The sequence below is a fragment of the Caretta caretta genome, chromosome 1 (assembly GCF_965140235.1).
Source record: "Caretta caretta isolate rCarCar2 chromosome 1, rCarCar1.hap1, whole genome shotgun sequence".
Lineage (NCBI taxonomy): Eukaryota > Metazoa > Chordata > Testudines > Cheloniidae > Caretta > Caretta caretta.
The window spans coordinates 260,528,376-260,554,469 of record NC_134206.1 but is presented as its reverse complement, the minus strand read 5'-3'; the positions used below and the strand labels follow the sequence as shown (position 1 = coordinate 260,554,469).

The 26,094-nt window shown below is 44.7% G+C and overlaps 1 protein-coding gene across 4 annotated transcripts; it reads right to left on the bottom strand.

Annotated features, from left to right (window-relative positions):
- Nucleotides 1-1,223: 1,223 nt before the first annotated feature.
- MIEF1 (mitochondrial elongation factor 1) lies at nucleotides 1,224-26,065 on the bottom strand. Of its 4 annotated transcripts, XR_012666370.1 has the most exons (7): nucleotides 25,928-26,065; nucleotides 22,075-22,223; nucleotides 21,664-21,844; nucleotides 20,239-20,501; nucleotides 18,438-19,145; nucleotides 11,876-12,167; nucleotides 1,224-3,695 (listed from the first exon to the last, which is right to left on the bottom strand). XR_012666370.1 is itself a non-coding variant. In XM_048834498.2 (6 exons), the coding sequence occupies exons 2-6, from the start codon at nucleotides 22,216-22,218 to the stop codon at nucleotides 3,606-3,608; spliced, it is 1,386 nt and encodes a 461-aa protein (XP_048690455.1). In that variant the 5' UTR covers nucleotides 22,219-22,223; nucleotides 25,928-26,065; the 3' UTR covers nucleotides 1,225-3,605. The 4 variants fall into 4 exon arrangements, 3 of the variants coding, with proteins under 3 accessions (XP_048690455.1, XP_074980286.1, XP_048690435.2); XM_048834498.2 differs by lacking the exon at nucleotides 11,876-12,167 and having other exon boundaries at nucleotides 1,225-3,695; XM_075124185.1 differs by lacking the exon at nucleotides 1,224-3,695 and having other exon boundaries at nucleotides 11,186-12,167.
- Nucleotides 26,066-26,094: the final 29 nt, after the last annotated feature.

Below are 26,094 nucleotides of genomic sequence, written 5' to 3'. Positions count from 1 at the left end.
ATGCTAGCTTTGCCCCCCTCTTTCCCTTGCTCCCCCATGGCTCCTCCCCCAAGCTGCGCCAGCCCTGCTTCCCCCCCCCCCCACCTTCCCTTGCTGACTCAGGTGTATTCAGTTATAATTAGATGTTTTTGCATAAGGCCAACCTTAGAAACTCAGCCTGGGCTCTGGCAGTCAAGCTGGTTTTTTGGCTGCTCAGGCATCATTATCAGGAATAAAGGTTTTGCAGGACAAACTTGTGCCCTCAGCTACTTCTGGCAGCAGCCATATCCTCTTCAAGTTATGGCCTTAGCAACACGTGTGGAACCTAATGGCCTTCATCGGGTTTGCACAGCTGTAACTCACTGGAAATTAGCAAACAATTTTACCATAACCCACAAGGACAAATGCAGTCCAGCTCCCACCCTCAGCCCTGCAGAGCCAGCAGAAGAGCAAGAAAGCAGTACAACCTAATCATCACTAAAGTCAGCATAAATTACTCTGAATGCACAATAGGAACAGCTCTGCTGAATGGAAAGGTACCATGTATACAAGGGATTTTTTTTCTTTTAAGAGCAAAATAACATTTTGAGTCATTGGAGGGGAGAATGCACTCCATCTCAGAAGACATCACAATAACAGTTCAGTGATCCATGACGACTGTTCTGAAAAATGCGTCAAGGAGCTAACTGAGCTTCAGTACAGAGAACTGAGGAGAGACACTGGCTTTCAAAGAAGCCAAACGGGATTGGATGGGTAGGTGGGTGGACATCAGTGCAGCATGGGGATTGGCTGAGGGGAAGGCTTTGACATCCCCCAACCTCGACTGCCTCCCCCTCCCTTACCCCTTTTAAGTAAAAATAAAAAGGTGATTGTAAAGCTGTCATTATAGCTAAATCAATGGAAAGTAAATACTTAGCGTACCCTTCCTCTTGAAAAGATAATTATGGATTTCCATGAGTCACTGTACATCTGAGCAAAAATCATATAAGCAGACATGAAATGCGCAAGAAGGAACTTCACCCAGATTGGCCTGTTTTTTTATCTGCCTGGTCTTCTTCTCTGTGCATGAAATTTGTACTGGTGAAAGGTTCCAGAGAGAAATTTTCCATCTCTCCCCAGCCAAAAAAAACAAAAACAAAAAAACCCCGAAAACCCCAGCCCTTGGTTAACTTCAAGGTTATTTCCCAGTTTCCTAAATGACTGTAATACATCATCATTTATTCGATACTTGTATAAATAAGATATCATACAGTGTTCCATGTTAATTGTTAAACCACCCATTTGCCTTTGCACAGAATTTGCTGAACATTTCTCCTTGGTGGAGATAATTCATATAAGACCAAAAAAAAATTTCCCCTTTAAGTAAAAATCCTGTGGTTGCTTCTTCATCGATGTGAGAATGAAAACAATGTTTTCTAAACTGAGAAATGCAAGAGTCTTTTCTCACCATTAACTCAAAAACCTCAGAACAGAGACTTCCTAGGCGGTATGTGGCTTGTATGCAGTGCAGTCAAGCCTGGTAAGTTTGGGAGAAATCATTTTTATGATAAAAAAGGTTTATACAATTATAAACAATTAAATAATTGATGTGCATGGTCAGTGAATACCTGCTAAAATGTGAACAGCTGGCTGCAGTGTTCTTGACTAAGTGTTACTGTGAAGGGTACCTTAGAAATGCAGAGATAAAACATGCACCTACAATACATGAACCCCTAAGAGGATTCACAAGGCCCCAGGGTCTACTCTTGTGGAATTCACTGCTGGACAGAGGCCATGTGACATCAGAGCAGGGAGAACTGCCCCGCCTTCTTTAGCAGCCTACCAGGGTGAGGGGCTGCTGCTACATACATGAAGGAAAATGTTAAGATATGTTCACACACTCTCTTTACTATTTTACTAAAGCCCACAATTTTCTACAAATGCTAGGCTCTATGTTAAAGTGTTGGGTTTTTTATCTTTTCCCTAGGGAGAGATTTGGGGCAGAGATTATCTTTTTGTTCTGTGTTTGCACAGTGCAGAGCAGGTCAGTGACTGGAGCACCAAGATGCTACACTAACACAAATCATAATAAATAATGACAACAATGTGAAGTGATGTGCTGCCCCTTTGATAACAACATTACAGAAAACTCTCTGGCCAAACCATAGCAACAACTGGGAAGTCACCCCTCACATTCCATTCACCTCACTGCAAAGCCTGCATTGGCAATTTAAATAACATTACAAAGTGAAACAGTGGTTTCTTTTTTCTTTAAACAAATACACACACAGTAAAAATGCCAAATGCCACTCCTGTCATTCATTTAAATATACAAACATCAGGAAGTGAGAGTTAATGCTTCCATAGTAACCTTAACACACACACACTGTACAGGCTGTATATACATACAATGTCCAGGGTCTGCATGGGGTGAGGTGGTGGAAACTGGGTGTGCCACAAAGAAGGGCGGTGGGAAGCACATCTTCTTTCCTCCACCCCCTAGAAACAAAATTTACGTATCTAGCTCAAGACTTCTCTTTTCTGGAGCACTGTCCTAAGGGCAGCCGCAGCAAGGGAGAATGGTTGGCAGTGCAGCTCGGTTAGTAGGGAGCGTAGAGAGGGCAGGGAAGGAGGAAGTGGCGGAACCAATGTGGAGACTCAGGCCCAGATCTTCAAAGGGGCTGAGACACCTAGCTCTCAATTATTTCAGTGGGTGCTAGACATCTAAATCCCTTTTAGGTTTGGGCCCCACAGCCCCCAAGCAGAGGACTTTGTGTGACCCTAAGAATCCCTCAGTGCCAACTGGCAAAGGGTTCACTGTCATGTAATAGCAACTGCTATCAAGCCTGACAAACTCACTACACTTAATACATTGCTGTTACAGTATTTATCGATAAAGAATGTAATGTAGGATGTCAAATGAAAGCTTATATCGGGGTGGTAGTCATAAGCTTTGTAAGATGTATGTACGGGCATTATTCAAGAAGCTCTATGTATGTATTAAACTATGTAACTATGTTTAAACTATGTAGCCAGGTAGGGTAGATAAACAAGTTTTTCCCAGGACAAAGGAATGTTGATTTACCTGCCTGCCTAGGTCTCTGATGTAAATCCAGCATTGTGTAAATCAACACAAAGCAAGCTTCCTTTGCTTACTAGGGGAAAACAGGAAAAACACATTAACAGGAGAATGAGAAAGACAGTGTGACCTCAGCACACGGAAGAACAAATAGTAGGGGAGAAGAACTTCATCTGGGGATACACTTCAAAGGGGTACAGTTCAAAAGTTGTCTGGATTATAAAAAGGAGGAAAAGAAAGTTCTTACTGGTGCATCACTGAAGGAGCAAAAAGGCCTGCACTTTTCATATCCATGAAACCTGGATTCTGGCTATGTGGTTGGTGACGCTTGGAGAATGCTTTAGATGCTTTAACTTGGACCAAGATTTTAGCCTGCTAAAGTTATGTTCAGTCTCACAGAAACATGTTATACTTTTGTTTTATTTGTCACCATCTCTGTTTCTATTATCTTTACTCAGTATCACTTGAATCTCTATCTTTGTTAATAAACTTCTCTTTCTTTTATCGTAAATGTGAATCAAGTAAGCGGGTGTGTACACTATTTCTCTGGAGGCAGCTGACTTGGTAATTACTGAGAGTGTCCAGTGAAAAGGGCTGAATACCACAGGCAACCAGGCTCGTCAAGGGGGCTCAGAGACCGGGGTGCACCAAGAGTTACCTGCAAGGCAAAGTAAAGGCTGGTAAATTCCTGAGAAGTTTGTCTGGGGTGGCTAACAGACTGGGGAGACAGGCTAGCCCGGGCAGAGGGGTAACAAGTTCTGAGAGCCCCAAGAAAGTGTCATTGTGGTCTGCTGCAGATGCCCCAGTATTATTTTGGATCCATGGGGAATCTGCCAAGTGTGTCTGGGGGCAGATCTGGCAGCATTTTTTGCTTGGAGAGGGCAAATCTTGCCCCCCCCCCCCCCCCGAGGGCAAACTAGGGGATATCCAGGAGGGGATCCACCTCCTGAAGGAGGAAATAATGTGTTTAGCACTCCTTAGTCTAGGCAGTGCCAATAGAAGTTCTGCCAATGTAAGGCTTGCTGAAAGGGGATCTGAAAGCACTTTTACACTAAATTTGACATTAGCTGGAAATCTCTTTCCCAATTTCTAGGGAAACTACCATAAAACAAGATAGGTCAAGCCAAATCCTCTTAATGCTCAGTTGTCATCAATTCCTACCCTGACACTCAATATGAACATTCAGAGTCCAAGATATCAGATGTATCTTTTCTTCTGAAATCTTAGTCAACCCTCATGGTTTGCTTTGCAGGATCAGGACTTCCCATCTTATCTTTAGATTGATTAGTAAATATATATAATTAAGAATCAAACCACATACATTATGATTTTATCATCTACAAATTAATAAAAGTTAGCCAGAAGCTGCAACTATATAATTTATACCCATAAATTATTTCATAAATCATCCATTGCTTAACCACCCACTCACTGCCCTACATTTCCCATTTCTGTTATGTAAATATCATTTCAATATTAAATATTGAATCTGTAAATTACATTTACAGATTAAAGTTCAATTCTTATAGAGAGAGGGGAAACAATCCTGGTCGTCCATCTAAATTTTTCCATACTGAACTGATCTGGATGTGCCACACGTCCATTGATAACCCACAATCTATAAAACAGTTAGTTTTCCGTATCAGCCATTTGGTAACCAACTGGCACAAGCAAAAAGTTCTGCAGGTTTCTTAGTGGGAAGGGCCTTTCAACATTACACATCTTGCCCACACATGAGTCTCCCTAGCAAAGCCACAATTGGCAGCAAATAACATTTAGCAAATGAGGGGTTTTGTATTTTCCTAGCCTTCAATTTCCTTCTTTTGGCGGAAACAAATGGAATTGTATTTCCTTGCAATGACTGAGAGTCCAAAATAACTCAAACATGCTGAGGAGGTGAAAAGGTACATCACACAAACCAACACCCTGCGAGCCTGAACAATTAAGTTAATAGATTACAAGGGCAAAAGGGACCATTGTGGTCATCTTCTAGTCTGACCCCCAGTACAACGCAGGCCATAGAACTTCCCTCAGGTAATTCCTTCTGAACTATAGCAGATCTTTTAGAACAAAATCCAATCTTGATTTTAAAATTGCCAGTGATGGAGAATCTACCATGACCCTCGGTAAATTGTTCCAGTGTGTAGTTACCCTCACTCTTACCCTCATGCCTTATTTCCAGTCTAAATATGTCTAGCTTCAACTGCCTGCCACTGGATCATATCATACCTTTGTCTGCTAGATTGAAGAGCCCATGATCAAATATTTGTTCCCCATGTAGGTGTTGACAGGCTGTAACCAAGTTACCCCTTAACCTTCTCTTTGTTAACCTAACAAGATGGAGCTCCTTGAGTCTAACACTATTTCTAATCCTATAATTACTCTCATGGCTCTTTTCTGAACCCTCTCCAATTTATCAACATCCTTCTTGACTTGTGGGCACCAGAACTGGACACGGTATTCCAGCTGTGGTCGCACCAGTGCCAAATACAGAGGTGAAATAACCTCTCTCCTCCTACTAAAAATTCCCCTTTATGCATCCCAGGATCCCATTAGCCTTTTTGGCCACAGCGTCCTGGGAACTCATGTTCAGCTGACTATCTACCATGACCCTCAATTCTTTTTCAGGATCACTTGTAGGAGTGGGATTTTATATTTGTATTTCAGGTTTAATAATGTAGTAATGTATGACTTAATTTCATCCCGCCAGCCACCCTTTTTGAATAGCAGAAAGTAATGACCCTCTGGGGCACTGGTAGAAATGCATCTGACAGACTGCCAGTGACTGTACTGATGTTAAGGCAGGGACAGACCAGAACAATCCTTATGACTGATTATGGTCACCCTTTTGTTTTAGGACAAGATTCTAAGAGGTCCAGATCCATACCCTAGTCATGGGCACCCTGGGCGCATGGGACCCCCACAATGAGCTGGTACTGAGAGCTTGCGGAGTCAGTCGACGCTACACCCGGCTCATGAGACAGCTAATCGTGTCCGACACCATCAGGTGGTCCAGAGACATCTACACGGAACACATCACAGGACACCAACAGTACCAGGTCGAGTAACCGAGAACACCACCCAGGGAAATAACCCATTTCCTTCCCTGATGACCAAGGGACGCACCCCACCCATGTACTTATTCTCTTCACCAATACTGGCTTGGACTCTTAATACATTCCATGGGTGGCATACCCGAGCCCATTTATCCACTGACGCTTTAAAAACTCCCACACCTCAATCTGTATCTATGCTAGTTATGTGGTATGTACCTCATGAACTTTGTAACCGATACTTGCAATCCCCCATAACCCAAGCCCAACCCCAGACGTACAGTACCTTCCCCCTTAGCTTGTGTAAATTTGATTTTAAACATTAACTTTAATAAAAATTTGCTATAAGGTCTTGCTTCTTGTATGCATTGCAAACTAAGTTGTGTAAGTAACCATATAATCCTTTCCAAAATGAATACCTTTGAAGGTCTCTGTAAAAGACTGTGTGAATGAGGAATGTATACCTCAGGCAAAGATAAGGTGTGAAGGCCATTGTTATAGCCAGATGGTCAAGGAAGGAGGAGTGAAGAGACTTAACACCAGAGAACCATCAACGCGCATCCATGATTGAGGAAGGGCAGATTGACAACTCTGAGGTGGAGGCTGGCATGCCTAAAGACAGGACAATTGATTAAATCGAAACCAGGACAGAATGACCATCTCAGAGGTGTTTTGGAATGTTAACATCAAAAGATAACACCAATTAAGGAGTAACCGGTCACAAACTGACACTGCAAAATCCATAGACTTCAACAGAGAAAAAAAAGACTATAAGAACAGGGTGCTTGGCCATGGGACTTTGGGTTCATCTTGCCACAACTCCAGGAGCATCGGATCGCAACCGACAGAGCCCGGCTCCCCTCTGCGACCAATCTGGCTGTCCACTAGATTCATCCAGACTCTGGACTGGTAACTATAAACATCATTTGGGGGGTGGGGGGGGATGTGGGTGTGTGCTGCTGTATTCTCAATAAATGCGGCATATTGCCTTTTTCTCTGAAAAAGATCCTGTGTGCTTCTTATAAGCATAACCTGCTGCTTCCCAGGATAGAGTCCCCCATCCCGTAACGATGGCCTACATTCTTTGTTCCTAGATGTGTACATTTACATTTAACTGTATTAAATACATGTTGTCTGCTTGTGCCCAGCTTACCAAGTGATCCAGATTGCTCTGCATTGGTGACCTGTCCTCTGCATTATTTATCACTCCCCCAATCTTTGTCAGCTGCAAACTTTTTCAGTGATCATTTTATGTTTTCTTCTAGGTCATTGGTAAAAATATTAAATCATCTAGGGCCAAGAACTGATCCCTGCAGGACCCCTCTAGAAAAACTCCCACTTGATGATGATTCCCTGTTTACAATTACATTTTGCAACCTACCAGTTAGCCAGTTTTGAATCCATTTTACATGTGCTGTTAATTTTGTATAGTTCAATTTTTTTAACTGAAGTGTCATTTCAGTCCAAAAGCATGGTTAAGCTGCATGCTGTATTGTTACAACCGCCACCTGATTTACTGCTTTCACCATGTCCTATCACAGGGCCTCAGTTAGTATTGATAATGTCAACAAGCAGGAGCCTAAAAATAATAATAAATATGTAGTTCGGATAACATGAAGGTGGTTCCTGCATCTGAAGTAATAACTAGATCCTGGGTTAAACAAACTCAAGAGGTTGAAGGCAATAATATAAGGCTAGGGTGCCATTACTACCAAACTGTGCTGACGTGCTGCTCCTAATGGCCATCGCTCCCCCTTCATTTAAATGGAGGGGGGAGCCAGTGATTAAGCATTCCAAATCTTGAGGCAGTGTGCTCCTGCAGATTGTCATGGGACACCCAGGGAATCATGGGTTGCTAATTTCTCACCTTTTTTCAGGTGCCCTTGGTCTGTTTTTTTTTTAATCCACTGGGGTGGCAGTATTGTTGTTGCCAGTGTAAATCCTGATCCTGCAAGGTGCTGAGCACCATGGGTGCCACGGGCAGGCAGCACCTTGTAGAATTGGACCCATTGAAATCAGAGGGCTAGCAGGACGAGTACTACGGCCTACTCACCCCTTCAGAGGGGTGAAGAATCTACCAGTGCCAGGGGATGTGAAGATTGATAGGCGGGGAATGAAGTGGCAGACAAGAGCGTAAAACTGGCCTGAAGTCAACAGGGATTATGAATAACTACAGTTTTAAAAACCATACCAATTGTGCCACTTTCAGCCCCAGCAATCTATTTGTACTCTGAAGGCTCTTCATCAAGAACATGGCTAGAATTTAATTTTAAAGGGAAACTTAGGTTAGCAATACTTCATTACGTGGGTCCGTGATACTGAACCAGTCTATCTGACCTTTGGGTTTTAGAGTAATTTTAAATGTTAAAAACTGCCCTCTGCACTAGTATTTCAGAAGAATTAAGACAGTGCTTAATTTGTGCCAGGGCTTGCCAGGGCTGAGCCCTGGCACAGCTAGGCTTGGCAGTTCATAGCCCTGGCCCCTCTGGGCTTGTCACATCAGTTATGAAAGTACAAAAATTGCTTGAGTTCCAGCACCTCTTTCATCACAAATTAAGCACTGGACTAAGTGCATGAGAAGTTTAACTTTTGTAAACCAAGCCATTTTTTTCAGTCTTGATTCTGATTAGACACTTCCTACATAAAGGAGAACCATTCCAAATGTTCACTGCCTTACTGCTTCACTTCATCAACTTGTTTCAAACCTTTGAAATTTTTTAAAGATTGATGTTGCATTATAAAGATTTTATTAGCACGGTTGGAATGTTCACCTAACTCACTTCTGGCTATGTCACTTGTGAGTACTGCAGATCATCTCAGATGAATGGTAATAAAACCTTTACATCCTGCCAGCTTTGATTCTGCATACACCATATATGTTTTAGAAAAACTATTCTAAGACCATTTTAAAATGTCATTGGGATTGTTTCTTGTCTCCCTGTAGCTCTAGAGTCAGGAGCCTTCATTATCATAAGCCCAGCTGAACAGGGCTGAGAGATATTTCAGTAAAAGTAAAGCACCTCTAATATAATGGTTGGTCCCTAAAAAAGCCTTTAAGGGCCTTTTCAGAGCTACATCTGAGTGCTGGGTTCCATGGGAAAAGAACGCAAATCTCCCATCTGTCGACCTTTAAAACCAGGAAATATTAGTTGTAATATCCTGACATTTTAAGATCTTGAAAATATTTTCCTGCCCATCCTGAGATCCTTGAATCTTGCCCGTCACCACAGGCCAGGATAATATTGGGAGGAAAATTGCCCATTTGAGAGAGAAAGGATGGTTCAGTGGTTAGAGCACTGGCCTAGGACGTGGGTTCAATTCCCAGCTCTGCCATGACCTTGGGTAAGTCATTTAGTCTCTCTAGGTACATCTACTTTGCAATAAAAAAATCTGTGGCACCGAGTCTGAGCCTGGGTTAACTGACAGGCTCGCAGGGCTCAAGGCTCAAAACTGCAGCATAGACACTCAGGCTAGAGCCCAGACTCTGAGACCTACCCACCTCGCGGGGTTCCAGAGACCAGGCTCCAGCCTGAGCCCGAACATCTACATTGCAATTTTTAGCCCCAGGAGCCTGAGTCAGCTAACCTGCACCAGCCATGGCTGTGCTGCAGGTCTTTTATTGCAACGTTGACATACCATTTCTGCCTCAGTTCCCCCTCTGTAAAACAGGGATAATATTTCTTCCTTACCTCACAGGGTTGTTGTGAAAATGAACACATTAAAGAGTGTGAAGCGCTTTGGAATCTACTGATGAAAAACACTAAGAAATAAGCATGATTAATATTTCAAGAGGAAACACTGCTCCAGTGGACTGATTTTTTTAAAAGGTAGCTGCCTTGGGGCTGGGGATGTGCTTGTAAATCCTGGAGAAAGAGATTAGCAGACAGAGGGAAAATGAGGTGGTCAAATGTGTACAACAAACATTTATCACATGGCTATCATCATCGCTATAGGTCAGGTACATGTCTCCTCTTGCTTAACACTAAGCTATAGAATGGTGAAGCCAAAATTAAAAAAGTAAGTTTGGTTCCATTTCACTGTGAGGCCATAGCTACGTGCCCATCATCTACAGAATACGGACAGTTTCTCCGAAAATTTTCTTTCCCACAACCACCCACCTGAGTTCCTCCTACAGGAGGAACCCCAACACTAAGGATGAGAGTTCAGTCTTCATGGCCCATTCAGTCCTTGGCCTCTCCCGTGAGACTGTCAGCAATGTCTGGTAGTGTCAATGATGTGGTTTTTGTTATGTGAGCAAAGATTCCAGCAGGAATGGGATTGAGATACCCAACAGTTCATTATGTTGAATCATATTAAAGAAGTTCTGTATTAAAATCACAAATGAGTTTGATTCCCCATAGTTTAAATTCCAGGGTATTACTAATTAAGAGGTCTCTTGGTTTTTGGTACTGTTTCTCTCCCTCTCTGTGTGAAACTTGCAAGCTGCTATTGTGTTAGTACATTCTAAGACAGAGTCTGTTCTCAAAGCAATTCGTTGTAACAACAACTACACACAGAGAGAGAGACTCAAAGTAATACTCTGTAACAACAGAAACAGCACCCAGAGACTCCCCGCCCTTTTGTTGTATTCATCTCGCTTTGTTATCAATTGTGATTAAAACAGAGATAGAGGATGTATGTGGATGGATGCTTGGTGTGGATAATAACTGAATGATCAGGGAGGTGCCAGCCTAAGAATCCAGTGTCCATCACCTGAAGAAGGCGTCAAGTGGAAATAACCAGAGGACCCCCAGAGGGCAGACTGGAATCCACCCAACAGCCTCAAGGATGGGAGAACCAAAGAACAAGATAACATCTGGCAGCACAGAGCCATCAGGAATGTGCCATCTGCTGACTGATTCAGCAACAGCATGATGAAGCAATTCCCATAGACTGGCATAGGAAGAAATTCCTATAAAAATGGACTCTAGAAGGTGAGAACTTTGGGGTCTGATTCTGCAAACCAACTTCCAGGAGCATCAGACGAGCATCTGACAAGGCCCTGCTCCCGCCTCATGTCCAGGCCACCTGGCCAGTGGCTTGGCATGAACAACTCTAAGGCTGATAACTATGATAACAACCTTGCAGAACCTGTGTGTGTGTATGAATGAATGTGTGAATAAATATGAAATTGAATGGAATGTTAAAGCTATAACTAACTGCTTACTATGATTCTTTCTGTAGTCACAATAAATGTGGCATTTTGCCTTTTCCCCTTTAAAAAGATCCTGCTGGTTTTTATTTTATTGGTATAACAATTTCACATAGATACTCAAAGTTTCCAATAGTAATAATCTTCCAGCACAACTGAGCTAAACTGGAATCTAAGACCTGAAACTGAAATACTCTGTGTCAGATTCCTCCACTCCACATATCCTCCTAATTGATTTAGGGTATGTCTACACAGGGATTACAAAAGCCTGTGGCTGGCCTGGGTCAGCTGACGTGGGCTTGTGGGTCTCGGGCTCCGGATTGAAAAATTGCTGTGTGGACATTTGGGGGAGGGTCCCTGAGCCCAGGCTTCAGCCTGAGCCCGAACATCTACACAGCAATTTTTAGCCCTGCAGCCTGAGTCCCATGAGTCCAACTCAGCTGACTCAGGCCAGCCACAGCCATGCTGCAGGTCATTTATCCTGGTGTAGTCGTTGAAAGCACAGTTCGTACCACTTGCGTTTAAGCAATTCAAAAGCAAAATTTAAATCATTAAACCATTAAGCCAGTTACACTCTCAAGACTCTACTTGAGCATGCGGAAGCTTGAACTAGTACAAAAAATAGCTACTCGCCTCTTAAATAGGGCAGCCCAGTATGATGAACCCAGCTCCTTTGCTCCGTATTCTGCACTAGCAACTTGCCCATTTTGGGGTGTGATTCAAGGTGTTTATTATCCACAAAACTCTCAGTGGCCCACTCATTCTATGCTCCACTGCAGCAGCAGCAGCTTCTTCCCACCATGAAGTTGTCTTCAAGGCTGAACTCCAGGGGGCAAGCTGCAAGTCATTTCTGATGGAAGACCCTTGGCTTTGACATTTTCTCCTGGAGATTCACCAGAGCTCAATTCTGGTAAGTTTGGGGAATCTGAAAAGACACACACACACTGATTTTTTTGGATTGGGTGTATAGCCAAAGAGAATTTATCCCACCAATCAGAGAGTGTAATACTAACTGATCTGAGCCAGTTGTTGGCAACTGTTCTTTTTAATCTTTGCAATATATTGAGCGATCACAGAGAGAGCGAGCATCTCGCTTTGAGCAGTTCACCTTTCTGGGGACTGACTTACTGCTTGGGAAAGTGTGGAAGGCAATGTCTCACACTGCTTATGAAGCAAGTCCAGCACATTCATAGATACTAAGGTCAGAAGGGACCACTATGATCAGCCAGTCCGACCCCTTGCACAACGCAGGCCACAGAACTTCACCCACCCACTCCTGCGAAAAACCTCTCACCTATGTCTGAGCTACTGAAGTCCTCAAATCGTGGTTTAAAGACTTCAAGGAGCAGAGAATCCTCCAGCAACTGACCTGTGCCCCATGCTACAGAGGAAGACGAAAAACCTCCAGGGCCTCTTCCAATCTGCCCTGGAGGAAAATTCCTTCCCGACCCCAAATATGGCGATCAGCTAAACCCTGAGCATAGGGGCAAGATTCACCAGCCAGATACTACAGAAAATTCTTTCCTGGGGATGAGGGCAGGGAAACAATTGCCTTTCCTACACTCAGCAAGGAAACTGTTGCTGGGACACTGGATTGCATGAACTGATTCCATCTCTTATCCTTCCAACAGTGCAGCTAGCACATCCACATCCATGTTACAACCGCTGAAGCAGTGCAGTCAGAGATTCTGAAAGCAATCATCCTCTGGTGCCCAGTCCCAAAAAAGCAGGGCTTGTGGGCAATTACCAAATACAAAGCACTGCATTGTGGGATGAGTTGGAGGAGTGGTTCAATTGGTGTAACGATGATGCTCGTGACTTCCTGTCCAGGCTGGGAAGAAGTCATTGTAGACTGCACCAGCTCAGCAGAACCTGAGCTAGAGACTTTCTCCCAGCTACTGCAGCCAATTACTACAAAAAATGCTGGGACAGCTGTTATGCCAGGATGCTAGATGTTAAATTTCAAAAATGTGGCAAGCTTCACGCTTTCAAGGCCAGTGTGCTTGAGCGTCACATCAGAAGCAGACTTCATTGGGGCAGGCTGCACAAACAAACTGCTTCTATAAAAGCACCAGGCAGCCCCAAATAAAGGCTTGCTCTTGCTCATTCTCTTTCGTTCTCTGAAAATAGGCTGCCAAGAAACCCAAGCAAACTGGGAAACCTTTACAACTGCAACTCCCTTTTTAATATCTGTTAAAAAAAAAACTAACCATAAAAAAAAACCTAGTATTCCTTTCCCTCAAGAAAACTAAGCTCTTAATCACAGGTGCCTCTAATGAGGTGTGAAGCTTATGGAGCAGTTTCTGAACCTTGCTGCAGGGTCCCAGAATTAGGTTGATGGGAGATTGGTATAATCTGTCAAAAGATGGCATCTTTTCATGTCCAACACTCCAATAGTCACATGAGTCAGTGGCAAGAGGTCTTCCCTACTGTGCCAGCATGACCCTCAGCTAGATTGTATCTGGCAGGGGGAAGAACACGAGAGAAGTGGCATGTAGAGAGAAAGAAGTCAGTGAGGAAGGGTGCATGTCAGAACTGGAAAGTTAAGATCAAAAGAGAGAAAGCCCTTGAAGCACGTGAAACCACATTAAACAGAAGCAGAGGTGCCCATGCAGGGGCATGAGCTTTCACTGCCACTTCAGAGAAACTGGAGGAGACATGACTCCCTAAGAGGAGTCCTTCTCATTTGACTCATGTATGCAGGCTGCCAGGGGCAATAGTGTTGCAATGCATTGATCATTGCTCTCTCATGGCCAATTGAACATAAGAACGCCCATACTGGGTCAGACCAAAGGTCCATCTAGCCCAGTGTCCTGTCTTCTGACAGTGGCCAATGCCAGGTACTTCAGAGGGAATGAACAGAACAGGTAATCATCAATGATCCATCCCCTGTTGCCCATTCCCAGCTTCTGGCAAACAGAGGCTAGGGACACCATCCCTGCCCATCCTGACTAATAGCCATTGATGGACCTATCCTCTATGAATTTGTCCAGTTCTTTTTTGAACCCTGTTATAATCTTGGCCTTCACAACATCCTCTGGCAAAGAGTTCCACAGGTTGACTGTGCATTGTGTGAAGAAATACTTCCTTTTGTTTGTTTTAAACCTGCTGCCTATTAATTTCATTTGGTGACCCCTAGTTCTTGTGTCAGGAGATGTTCTTGTGTTTGCAGATGGCTGACATTCTGAGATAGAAGAGTGGCAGGTGGAACTGCAAATCAGTGAGGGGCAAGAGACCCTTATCTTAACCACATTAAGACCCTTCAAGACAAGTGCTAGAGAAATGCTAGATTTTATAATAACTATTGTCTATAAAATGGGTGCTTCAGGCAAGTCTTCCCCTGCCCTGGCACTGGGAATGAACAGAGAAAGGAGGCAAGACATTGGCTACACATGTATCAGAGATAGCCAACATTCTGTGGAAAGTTATTTTATTTCAGTATTTCCACACACTCTGTCACAGATCATGCACTAGTCCTTCCCCCTTCCAATCCACAATATCACAGCCTGGGAGATATGGGGGCATATCAACCGCCCACTTCATAACATGGGCACCCAGGCTCCGTGACACCAGGGGCCACACCAGCAGGTTGCCAAGAGGCAAAGGGCAGTCTTTTTACATAATTGCTTTTAATTTTAAAAATCTTCAAATAACTTAAAAGATTTAACGATTGAGCTCAATGGCAGTAAAAACCTGCAGTTGAGCTAGTTGGTCCTCACGCTGAAGTTACAGGGAACACAAAGAATCTTATATGTGACCCCAGCAATAGCAACACACACCAAGGCATTCCCAGAGCCAAGAGTGCAGAACAACAGACTTGGGTTCTGGTCCTGTTACAATCATTTGTCTCCATGGGCTGCCCTTCCTTCCTTGAACTGGGGAAGTGGCCATGAGCTGCAATATTCACATTTTATTCTGGGCATCCTTGTTCTGTATTTTAATTTCATATAGAAAGTAGCCCATGAATGGGTAAGTCTCAGAAGCGCTCCTGGCTATTACTCTTCTCTCAATACAACTAGATTTTTTACTGAATTTTAACACTGATAGATGCCAGCTTGACAACTCTTACAAATGGATGCAGATGAGTGTCAACTTCCAGCACACTGGCCTCCCCCTCTTCCCCCACATCCTTCATGCCTCAGCCCTGACCTGATCTAACTACTCTCTGTGGAGCACATGGTCAACTCAAGCTCTGTGACCCATTATATCTTTGGCCTATGCTGAGACTGCCAACAATGGGGCGATTGTTGTCAGTTGTGGTAGCTGCCTGCACGATGAGAGCACCTGGCTCCCTAGGAACCAAGCTGAGGCCACATCCTTGCAACTAGATCAGTGGGGAAAAAGTTTTACATTTCAGAATTGAACAGATGAAATGATGAAAGTGACTGAAGTGAAATGGAACAAAGTCTTGCAGGAGAGAGAAAAAGAAAGACAGCTTCAATCTCCATTTGATACATAAATTCAACTTTGGAGCAACAAGAAATTGTCATAAAAACATTAATCATTAGGTTGCCAGAAAGAAACAAAGGGCTCACTTACAGTGTCTATATAAAGATAGGGATTTGACAAGAACAGGGAAGATTTCCGAAGCCAAACCAGACACTGGTTTCCCCCTATTCTTGTCTCACCCTTTTTTGTAGGGTTTTGATAATTCCTGACCATGCTATTACTCAATTATGTCAAGGCCATTGTATTGGAGTCGGTTCCAAGTGAGGGGGGTGAGAACACTGCAGAGATGAATGCACAGAGGGAATCCATCCATCCCCAGATATTTTAATAGCTTTGTTGACCTTAAAGTAACTAGAGGGAGGGCGAGTTTCTCAGTCCTCCAAGGGACTCAAAGTCTCACCTGTTTGTGTTTATGGCAGGAAGACTGATACTGGAAGGACAGCGAGAACAAGAAAGGAAAAGGGGTAAACTCCACGAACATGAGCGAGAAACAACCAACACCACACCCAACACTGACTGCTGCAAAAGTTAAAAATAAAATAACACAAAGTCAATTTGTTAACCCTTTGGAGACTACAGATTTTATATAACACACAGCTTTCCGAGCTTTTGGCTAGCAGCCTAGAAAGTAGCAGTCGTCTAGGGGTTAAAAATTTAAAATGTAACATTGCATTTATCACTGAATACTGTCGGACAAACTGGTTAGACTGGACTGACTGCCTGAAAAAACCTGTCCTAGGATAAATGCACATCCCTAGGAATCATCTTACCAGCACCATCTTTAATTAGAAAATATGGCCTAAGTCTCTCTGCTGGGACTCCACCCCTGAGATTTACATCACAAGTCCCTGCACCACCTTTAAGAGGGAAATAAAATAAGGTCTCAGATCTCTTCTCCTGAGTCTCCAAAATTGCAATTCATCTCCTCAGCTTTTGTGTTGCTTTTAAATAGAAAGGCTGGGTATTAAAAATAGGAAAAGGAGACAACTCCAAAACTGCACGCACACAGAATAGTAGTACTTGTCATTCAAGACAGACAGAGCCCCACCATTGTCAGAGGGTGGCAGCAGGAACGAAGCTGTGTAGTCCCAAGCAGATAGGTGCTCCATGCCTGCAATGCAGGAGATATAGCTGTGTGCCTGGCCACTCCCTCAAAGCTGTATAATCATCTGGAGGCAGGCAGGGAAGGACAGCAGAGAAAGAACAGCACAAAATAGCAGTGGAAGTTGAAATACTGCAGAAATCCACCCACAGCAAGACCAAACAGAGGACACGTGAATTATGTGCCCCACTGTCCCAATGACTTTACACTGCAAACAGTACAAGTTTAACCTGTGGGAACACAGAAGGGGAGATCTACCTCAGCTCTCCCCTTCCTTCCCCTCCTCCCAAAACAGAGATACATACCCTTCATCTCCTGTTCCCAGTAACTCATTCCTAGAAGGCTATTAGGCACTAATACTGCACTTAGTATGTATGGGCCAGATCCTCAGCTGGTGTAATTCAGTGTGGCTTCATCAACTTCAGTGCAGCTTCACCAATTTACACCAGATGACAATCTGATCCATGTGTGTCTATTGCAAACCCTTCTGTTGTATAAACCTGCTTCCACTTATTACTGAGAGTAAAAACCACAATGGCATGAGAGAGATGCTATAAGAGGGAAACTTAGAAAATAGGCCCTATATTCGGCCTCTTACTCTGCACATCTGAGGTCCCACCTTGACTATTCTTGATTTCTAAGGCAATTCCACCAGGAACACCCAATGGATCTTGCTAGCCAGGAATGGCAAACCCCACTCCCTCCTCAGCCTCATGAGGGCAGGATGTACATGCAAACGGTTTCTTCCCAGGTTCAGTGGGACCAGCACATACTTGAAGTGGTGGTGCACCTTTGACTGATCACATACACCCAACATACCAAGGATGAGACTGCTGTTGGACTCCACACTGGCAGAAACGTCAGCCATGTGCATATTTCTCCTGCAAGCCTTACACCCCTAAATAGTGCCTGTACAATCATCATGCAGAGTTCACTCTGTAATACAATCACTGCTATACATAGTCCTATTAAAAAATCCCAGTTGGGCTGCTATGCACTTCTGGGTCTGAGTGGGAGAGAGAGGAAAGGAAAACAATAAGGTATGTGAAACAGAAGGAAACACATGACGGGGGGGGAAGTCAGACAGTGGAAAAAAATACTAGATGTCAACAATAAGTTTGCTCAAATTGACACTGGATTCACTGGCCCAGTTCCACCCACTCTAACAAGGAAGTGAAGGGGTTCACTCCCTGCAGCAATTAGCATAGGGAAAAGAGGGCACCATGTTTTGGTAGAAGGTTGGAACACCTGCAGCAGGCCTTAAGAACAAACACTGCTCAGTGATTCCCCTCCATCCCCCCAGTCAATAGATAACAGCTGGGACAGAGAACAGTGGAACTGGACCAGTAGCACCAAGAAATCCAGCGGGAGCACCAACTTCACAGCAGGAAGTATGGATGGCCTAAAGAAAAAGGTTGTGGGGTTTGTTTTGTTTTGTTTTGGGGGGGTAGAGGGGGGGGAGGGGTGCGGTAACATTTAGTAAGAGTCAAACAAAGTCCATCTTGGCCAGACAACCCCAACATCATTCTCCCATGTAAAGTCCCATTACGTCTGCAGCAAGACCTGTGGCTCTGAGAGGGAGCTGTAGAGGGTGTAGCCCAACTCATCCACTTCTTCAGGGGTGAGCTCTGAAAACAAGTTCACCTTGGGATTCAGAGCACTGCGTAAGACACCAGCCTCCAAGTAGCCAATCAGGCCCTTCAATGCCTGCAGGAAGCGGTCAGCTAGCACATCTTGGGACCAGTCAGACTCCTCTTGGGCCAGGTGCAGGATGACATTGGTGAGCTGGCTGGCAGTGAGGCGGCCCAGTGCTGGGTTTGACTTGCACACAGCTTTGAGAATCTTGAGGCACAAGCAACGGCAGCCAGAATCGCCTTGGTCCAGGGCCCGCAAGCGAGCTGTCTCCGCTGGCCGCAAGCTCAGTCGCCACAGATTGTCATACTGGGCCAATCGGTGGGGTTTGGCCACCAGGTTGGTGTCACCCAGTGCCAGGGATGGTAGGAAGTCAATAAGAAGGTGCCGCTCTGGCTCATACTGGACTTCCAGTGTCAGGGTCTCTGGGGGCGCTGCCGGACGGATCACATAGTCCAGTAGAGACCCAATGGCTGGCCAGTTGATGGAGCCTGCTACTACTTTCTCAAAGGTGTCTGCCACAGCCTTGGGGGAGAGGTAGCCCCCCACCACACAGCGGTCCCAGTAGCTGCTCCCACGGGGGAAGTATTCTGGATTTTCCCGACGTACCAGGCAGAAGCCAGGGATGTTCATGATGGTGTCCTCACCTGGTATGCATGACCACAGGTTCTGCTCCAAGACCAGAGGCACAATGAGCTGAATGTGATCAGCTGTCACTACCTGTCAGAAGAGGGGAAAAAAGGGTGAGAGATAACAGTTGAACCTGCTGGGATAAAGCTACCTATCTGCTCACCACACATCTTCCTTCAAATGGGAATCCAAGAGGCTCTTTCTAAGTGGGACTCTCTGCCTTCCTTTCATCAGGAAACATGCAGAGGGATCATTCTTCATAATCCAGGGGAAAACTGCAGGGCATATTGAAATTTGGTATTTATTCAGCGTTTGCCTGAAAGATCTTTATGCACCTTATGAACTCAAATGGATATACCAACTACAAAACGGATTGTTTCACATACCACTAAATTGAATCCACCTCTTGGGTATGATGTGGCAGTTGTTTCAGCATACAGCAACATTACACAACAGTTTGGGACATGAACTGGAGAATAACTGACAAACTGCAGGGAGAGCTTAAGTTGTCAAATCTGAATCATCCCACAATAGAATCTGGCGCAGGTGCTACAGTCAATCTCCCATTCTCTTAAGGTGTGCTGGGATCTTTAATGATCATATGTGATTAAAACCTCAGATTTAAGTTGCATCCGACATGCAGCACTCCATCCAGGAGCATCGATTCAGTGCTGCCTCAGAAGTGACTCACTCACTGTAGCCTGTAGCCATTTTTGCATCAAAGTGATCTACAGCAGAGCTTGCTCTCCAGTTCAACTCTGCCATGTGTTAACAAAACACACACAAAAAAGTAGGAAAGGCTTACAGGAATATACAAGAGTTCTGAGGGAAGCAACACATTTGGAGGAGGACGTGCAAGGCAAGTGCTGTGGGGAAGGATAGAGAAAAATGGAGATGTGGCAGAGGCAGAGCAGGAAAATACAAAGGGGGCAGAGAAAGAAGGAACTGGGACAGTCAGACAGGAAAAAATGAAGGCAGTAAAGGGCAGATGTTCTACAGACACAGCCAGAACTGCCTGTCTGTTTTGCAAAAACATCACACAAATATATTACCAGGAAATGTGGCATCGGAAGGCTTTTTAAACAGGAATGCTGTACTGAAGCAGCACAGCCAGCAGGCAAGCCTGAAATACCTCTACCCAGTCACCCTGCAGCATAACGGCTACCACACTCCAATGAGTTACCTGCAGATCATCGTACAGGCTGCCACTGAGGTACATGTCACGCAGGGGCATGTCTGGCATCTTGGCACGTAGGAAGCTACGCAGTTCAGCGCAGATATCTACAGCTGCCTGCTTGGCCCGGGCCTGATCTTCTGCAGGGATAGCCACTTTCCTCCGGTAGTAGGCAAAGAGTTTTTCTTGCAGGGACAGGCGGAGGTGCGACTTCTTCAATTCTACTTGGCTCCTCTTGGCAGACGGTTTGGGCTTTGCAGGTAGGAACGCATCTGCCAGGCAAGAGAGAGAAATCCCATAATCCCCAACATTTCATTGCTAAACGTTTGACAGAAATAACTTGGTGGCGCTGAAGTGCAGCCCCCTCCAGGATGGAATTTAGCAGTCATTTTGCAGGCTTTATTATGAGTATCATAGTAGGAGAAAGTTGTGAATAATTTCAACAATGACTACTAAAGGAATTAGGTGGGCAGACAGTAAGTTCCCTGAGTTGGAATTTAACCAGGACAATGAGACTAACACCCTATATCTTGCAAAAAAGAAATGTTGATGACTGTAAGTGGGCAGCGCCTGTTAAATTTTATCCAAAAGACAGCAGCCCTTGCAGCACAAGTGCCTCTAACATGATGCAGGAACAATGAACGGACAGAGTACACCTCCCTGAATCACCAGCACTGAGTTTTTCCTGAAGGGCTCCTACAATGTACTAAGCCCAATGCAGTTTAGCTTGTGAGATCTGATGCAGTTACAGTAATTTAAGGTGGTATGTCTGCCGGGGCTGTATTACCATCATAGATCAGGAGGCAGGCCAGAGCAGGTGGGTAAGCAGGAAGACCTAAGAGACGCTGCAGGTCAAGGGCTTGTGTTGTTTCTTGGGAAAGGGAGAAGATTTCCCAAGGATCTCTCTCCCAGACCTTCCATCTGACAGCTAGACCTGAACAGATACCTTCTCAGATCTCATTGATACAACACCTCTTCATACTGAAGCACTTCTCTCTGGTTGAAGCAGCCCTCCCAGCACCAGGGGAAATAATGTACCCCTTCCTCAGGCAGTATTCAAGGAGATAATTTTAAGAGCTGCTGTAATGCCTTTATTCAACTCCTAGAGAACTACCGCACCTTTGGGGGATGACAGAGCCCATTTAATGACTTCAGATGACATAATTCAGCTCTTGACTTAGATGCCCTGGTCATTAAGCTTCTTGCTGCTTCCTCAGTAGCAAATGCCAAAGCCATCCTGGAGTTGGCCTGCTTGCGGAAACAGAGATTTGGACACCAGGTAAACTTCTGTGCCAAGTTATTATTTTGCAGATTCTACATTAAAAACTGGTGATCCTTAGAGGTTGGTTAAAGATCTCAATTTTACCTGGAGAGGGGGTAACAGGATTGAAAGGGCAGCTGCTATAATGTTGAAGGTATCACACTGCTTATTACCTGCGTCTAAAGCTGAAGGGTCAGTGGGGAGGGTCTGTAGGGAACGGCTTAGGTTTGTCTTCATATCCTGGTTCAGTAAACGTGATGAGGACCCCAGCCAGTTTGGCTCCTCCCAGCTTCTCTTTCCTGACTGACTCAAGCGGGTGGGGCTGCTGGGAGCACTGATTGCCCGGTCATACATCTGAAATGGCATCACAGGGACACAAGAAGTTACATTTGTTAAGTGCCCCATCCATTAGGAAGCAACCAGCCCATAGCCCTTCATTGGGTCCTTCCCATCCCCACATTCCTCAGTGTTCATCTCTCTACCCCTCACCTTGTTACCTTCACTATCTCCGTTCTAATGTTCCATGCCCCTCCTCCACACAAGCACATCTTCCTTCCCCTCAGACTTCCCCTCCTCACACTTACTCGTTTGACAGCCAGAGTGGCAATGCCCAGCATGGCAGCTCCGCCCACACCCAACACGAGCCGGGCATTGGATAGCACAAAATCGATGGCTGTGCCAATGCCGTTGTCATCCTTCTTCCCCTTGCGCTCTCCAGCACCTGCCATCTCACCTTGAGAGGAGAGAACAGATTTGTCAGAAAGCTGTACCCCACCAATCTAAACCTCCATCTCCCCAGTCCATTGCTCACTGTTCTTTGGAAGTTAGGATTTCCCACAATGAATCAGATGTAGTCCATCTATTTCTGTATTTTGCCTCCTGCCACATTGGCTTAGACCATGTCTAGTCAGTTATCTTGCCTCCGACAATGGCCAATGTCAGACTCTCCAGAGAAAGGAAATAAAACCCCTTTAATGTCCCTAATTACATGGTATTATAGTCACAGGGAAAACTTCTTCAACTCCAGCTCTCAGTTTATGACCTGAAGCATGATGATTAACAGGTCCTGACATTTCACCTGGGTCATTGCGGAGGCTTTACACATAAATGTAGTAACCCTCACTCTAGTACTAGCACCTGCAACGCTGCAGCACAGAATGCTGTCCTGGGGAGACAGCAAATGAGAGGGCAGCAAAAGCTGAGGAAGGGGCTCAGAATCCACCCAGAGGGGTAGTGGGGGAGCAGTGGAAATAAAGCTGTTAGAGAAGAAGAATCTAGATGCTGAGGTAGCAAGTGAACTGGAGTCTGGGTAGGAGGTGAGGTGATAAAATAAAAGAACCAGAGAATAAAAGTAGGGGACTGAGAATGAGGAAAGAAGGAAAATAGGAAAGGTTTCAGGTCAGGAGAAGCAGAAAAATACACAGACCTGGGCATGTGAGCAGGCACTGTTAGAGAAGGGAAGTAGAAGGAAATACAGTCTACAGACTTACCAGAGAGAGTGTATCAAGGGGGAAAAAAACTGAAAGGAAATATAAGTGATGAAAAATGGAATTGATCAAAAAATTTTTAGATGAAAACAGATCCTGAAAATAGTAAATATGACTCCCACCCACAAAGGACCTAAAGTATATTAACAGAGGCAATGACTGTTTGAGCATCTATTGAAGGAATAGGACTGAAAGGTGCCCAATAGAGAAGTAAGAGCCCTCTAGGTGAAGAAACCCTGCTAGTGGATAAACTCGATGAAAAGAGATACAGCCACAGGAACACCAAATTTAAGAGTACTCCAATCCAAGGGGAAGCAAGAGTGGAGCTGGACCTGCAGCCAAGGAGAGGAAAAGTTGATTCTTCCCTGAAGCGACACAGTATATTGTTAAATAATCTCTTGTTCTTCTTAATAACAATGTATTTGGTACTAACTGCATAGAGTAAGGAAGAATAACATGTACAAGTTCCCAAAGGTTAATGAGATGGTAACACAGTTTGTTATTACAAGTAGCCTTTGGTAACGTTCTATATTATTTAAGTTCCTTGTACAATTTTGGGGTTCTCCCCTATAAAATTATAAAAATTTAAAATGATTCCTTTTGTCTTGGTTTGCCTCTGCCTCTCCTCACAGTTAGCATAGTCTAGCTGGATCACCACATAACTATCTAATGCTTTTTTTAAAATCTCTCTAACATATTTGACTCAGTTATGTCTTGCAATAGTGATTTCTACATGTTAATTATATGTTAAACCATATTACCTTTTATGTCTTTTCCCTTTAATCAGCTGAATACTGTACTAGGGGAAAAAGAAAAGGAGTATTGTGGCACCTTAGAGATTAACAAATTTATCTGAGCATAAACTTCCGTGAGCTACAGCTCACTTCATTGGATGCATTCAGCGTTTTCCACTGAATGCATCCGATGAAGTGAGCTGTAGCTTACGAAAGCTTATGCTCAAATAAATTTGTTAATCTCTAAGGTGCCACAAGTCCTCCTTTTCTTTTTGCGGATACAGACTAACATGGCTGCTACTCTGAAACCTGTACTAGGGGACTGGCCCCTATGCCATTTAATCTCCTTTCCAAACTAGAGAGTCCTAGTCCCCTTCTATAGGATTGCATCTAATTGCAGAAACTACAATCTAGTTGTCCATAGGGGCGAAAAAAAACAAACCAGAATTATTCTAGTGGTGTGCAAGAGCAAAGGAACTGCTGTACTAGATAACACCCAAGGCCTAGTATCCCTTCTCTGACAGTGGTTAGTACCAGATACTTCAGAGGAAAATGCAAGAAGCCCCATAATGAGCAATTATGGATTAGTCTGCTCATAGGGGAAGTTTCTTCCTCATCTCTGGGAGTTTACACCCTAAAGCATGAGGGTTTATCATTTATACAAAGATCATATGCAATGTAACTATAAATGTTCTCATTCAGGGATTCTCAAACTTCATTGAGCCTGCCTGAGCCCACTCCGCCCGGGTGGGAGGGCCAAAGCCCCACCACCCTGGACCAAAGCCAAAGGACTTCAGCCCCAGGCACGGGGCCTGTAACCTGAGTCCTAAACCCAAGGCTGAAGCCCTAGGGCTGTAGCTTTGGCCCCAGGTGGTGGGGTCGGGCTCCAGCCCCAGGCCACAGCAAGTCTAAGCCAGCCCTGGTGACCCCATTAAAATAGGGTCCCAACCCACTTTGGGGTCCCAACCCACAGTTTGAGAACCACTGTTCTCATTCATATGCACGTGTAATTTTGAATCCTACTAAATTATTGGCTTCAGTAGCATATAATGGCAATGAGTTCCACTGCTTAATTATGTGTACAAAAAGTATTTTCTTTAATCACTTTAAAACTTGCCATTTTTCAGATTCATCAAGGATGTAGCTGCACTAGGGAACTTTTCAAAACTATTTTAAAGCCAGTTCTGCTATACTGACTTTAGAACTGGCTAAAGGCACACTATTCACCATGTTTTAGGCAGTTTATAATGGCTACACTTGTTTTTCTGAACCAGTTCCCAAAATCACTTAAAATTCCAAGAACTCAAGAAGGATGGTCTCTGAGCTGAGGAGTTTGCAGTTGCATTACTTTTAGTCACTATACAGAAGATGTAGCAGCTGTCCACAGTGGTACCACTAAAACAGTGGTTCTCAACCAGTAAATAGTCTGGGAATGAAGGCCCTGGGGCAGAACTGTAACTAGGCACTCTAGTGCCCAGGGGAAGCAAGCATATTTGCACCCCCTACCAGAGGTGATGTGGGAGGGGACCACGTGGGGTCATGTTCCCCCACCTCCCAGATTTTTTGGTTGCCCGCTGGTAGACAAGCTGGGTAGCCCACTGAGGTGAGTTGGGATAGAGGTGGTACACCTCCCCCGAGATCTGCTGTGCAGGGCTGGCCCAAGCTGCCCTCACAGCTTTGTTCCCTGGGCAGCTGCACCACTCGCCTAGCTCTTGCTATGGCCCTGCCCTGGGGTGGTTTTGGTCGTATCCTACCCCTGGGGGAGGCTGGATCCTGCCAAGCACTTACCCCACAGTGGCGTCTGCTACTGTGGGGCTGTCTGGGCTTGGCTCTCCGATCTGGCCATTGCAAACTCCAGGGTTGTAGTCCTGCTCAGGTTTAGCCCCATGACGCCAGCTGAACCAAATTTGTATGAGTTGCATTGTGACCTGGCTCATGTGATTGCAGTACAATTCACTCAAATTTGGCCTAACCAGTCTTCCGTCATGACAGCTGGGCCAAACCTGAGTGGCACTGGGAACACAGAGGTTGCAGTGCCTAGAGCAGGGAGGTGAGCCCAACCAGCCCTGTACGACGGGAACCACAGAAGCTGCCACATGACCCTTTGAAACATTCTGGCGACATAATTTTGAGTCCCTACTCATGGGTTGAGAAACCCTGCAATAAAACAAACAAACAACAACAAAAAGCATACTATGTGGCTGTGAATGACCTACCTAAGGCTTAATGCATCTGTGAGGGGAACACCGGAGTACTGCTTGTACAGATGGATATTCAGGCACCCTCTGGACTTTCTTCTTCACATTTGTGGTGGGCAGAAGATATTAACCATCTGTCCAGGAAGATTAACGGTTTTGGAAGGAGAAAAGAAGGAAGCGGGATA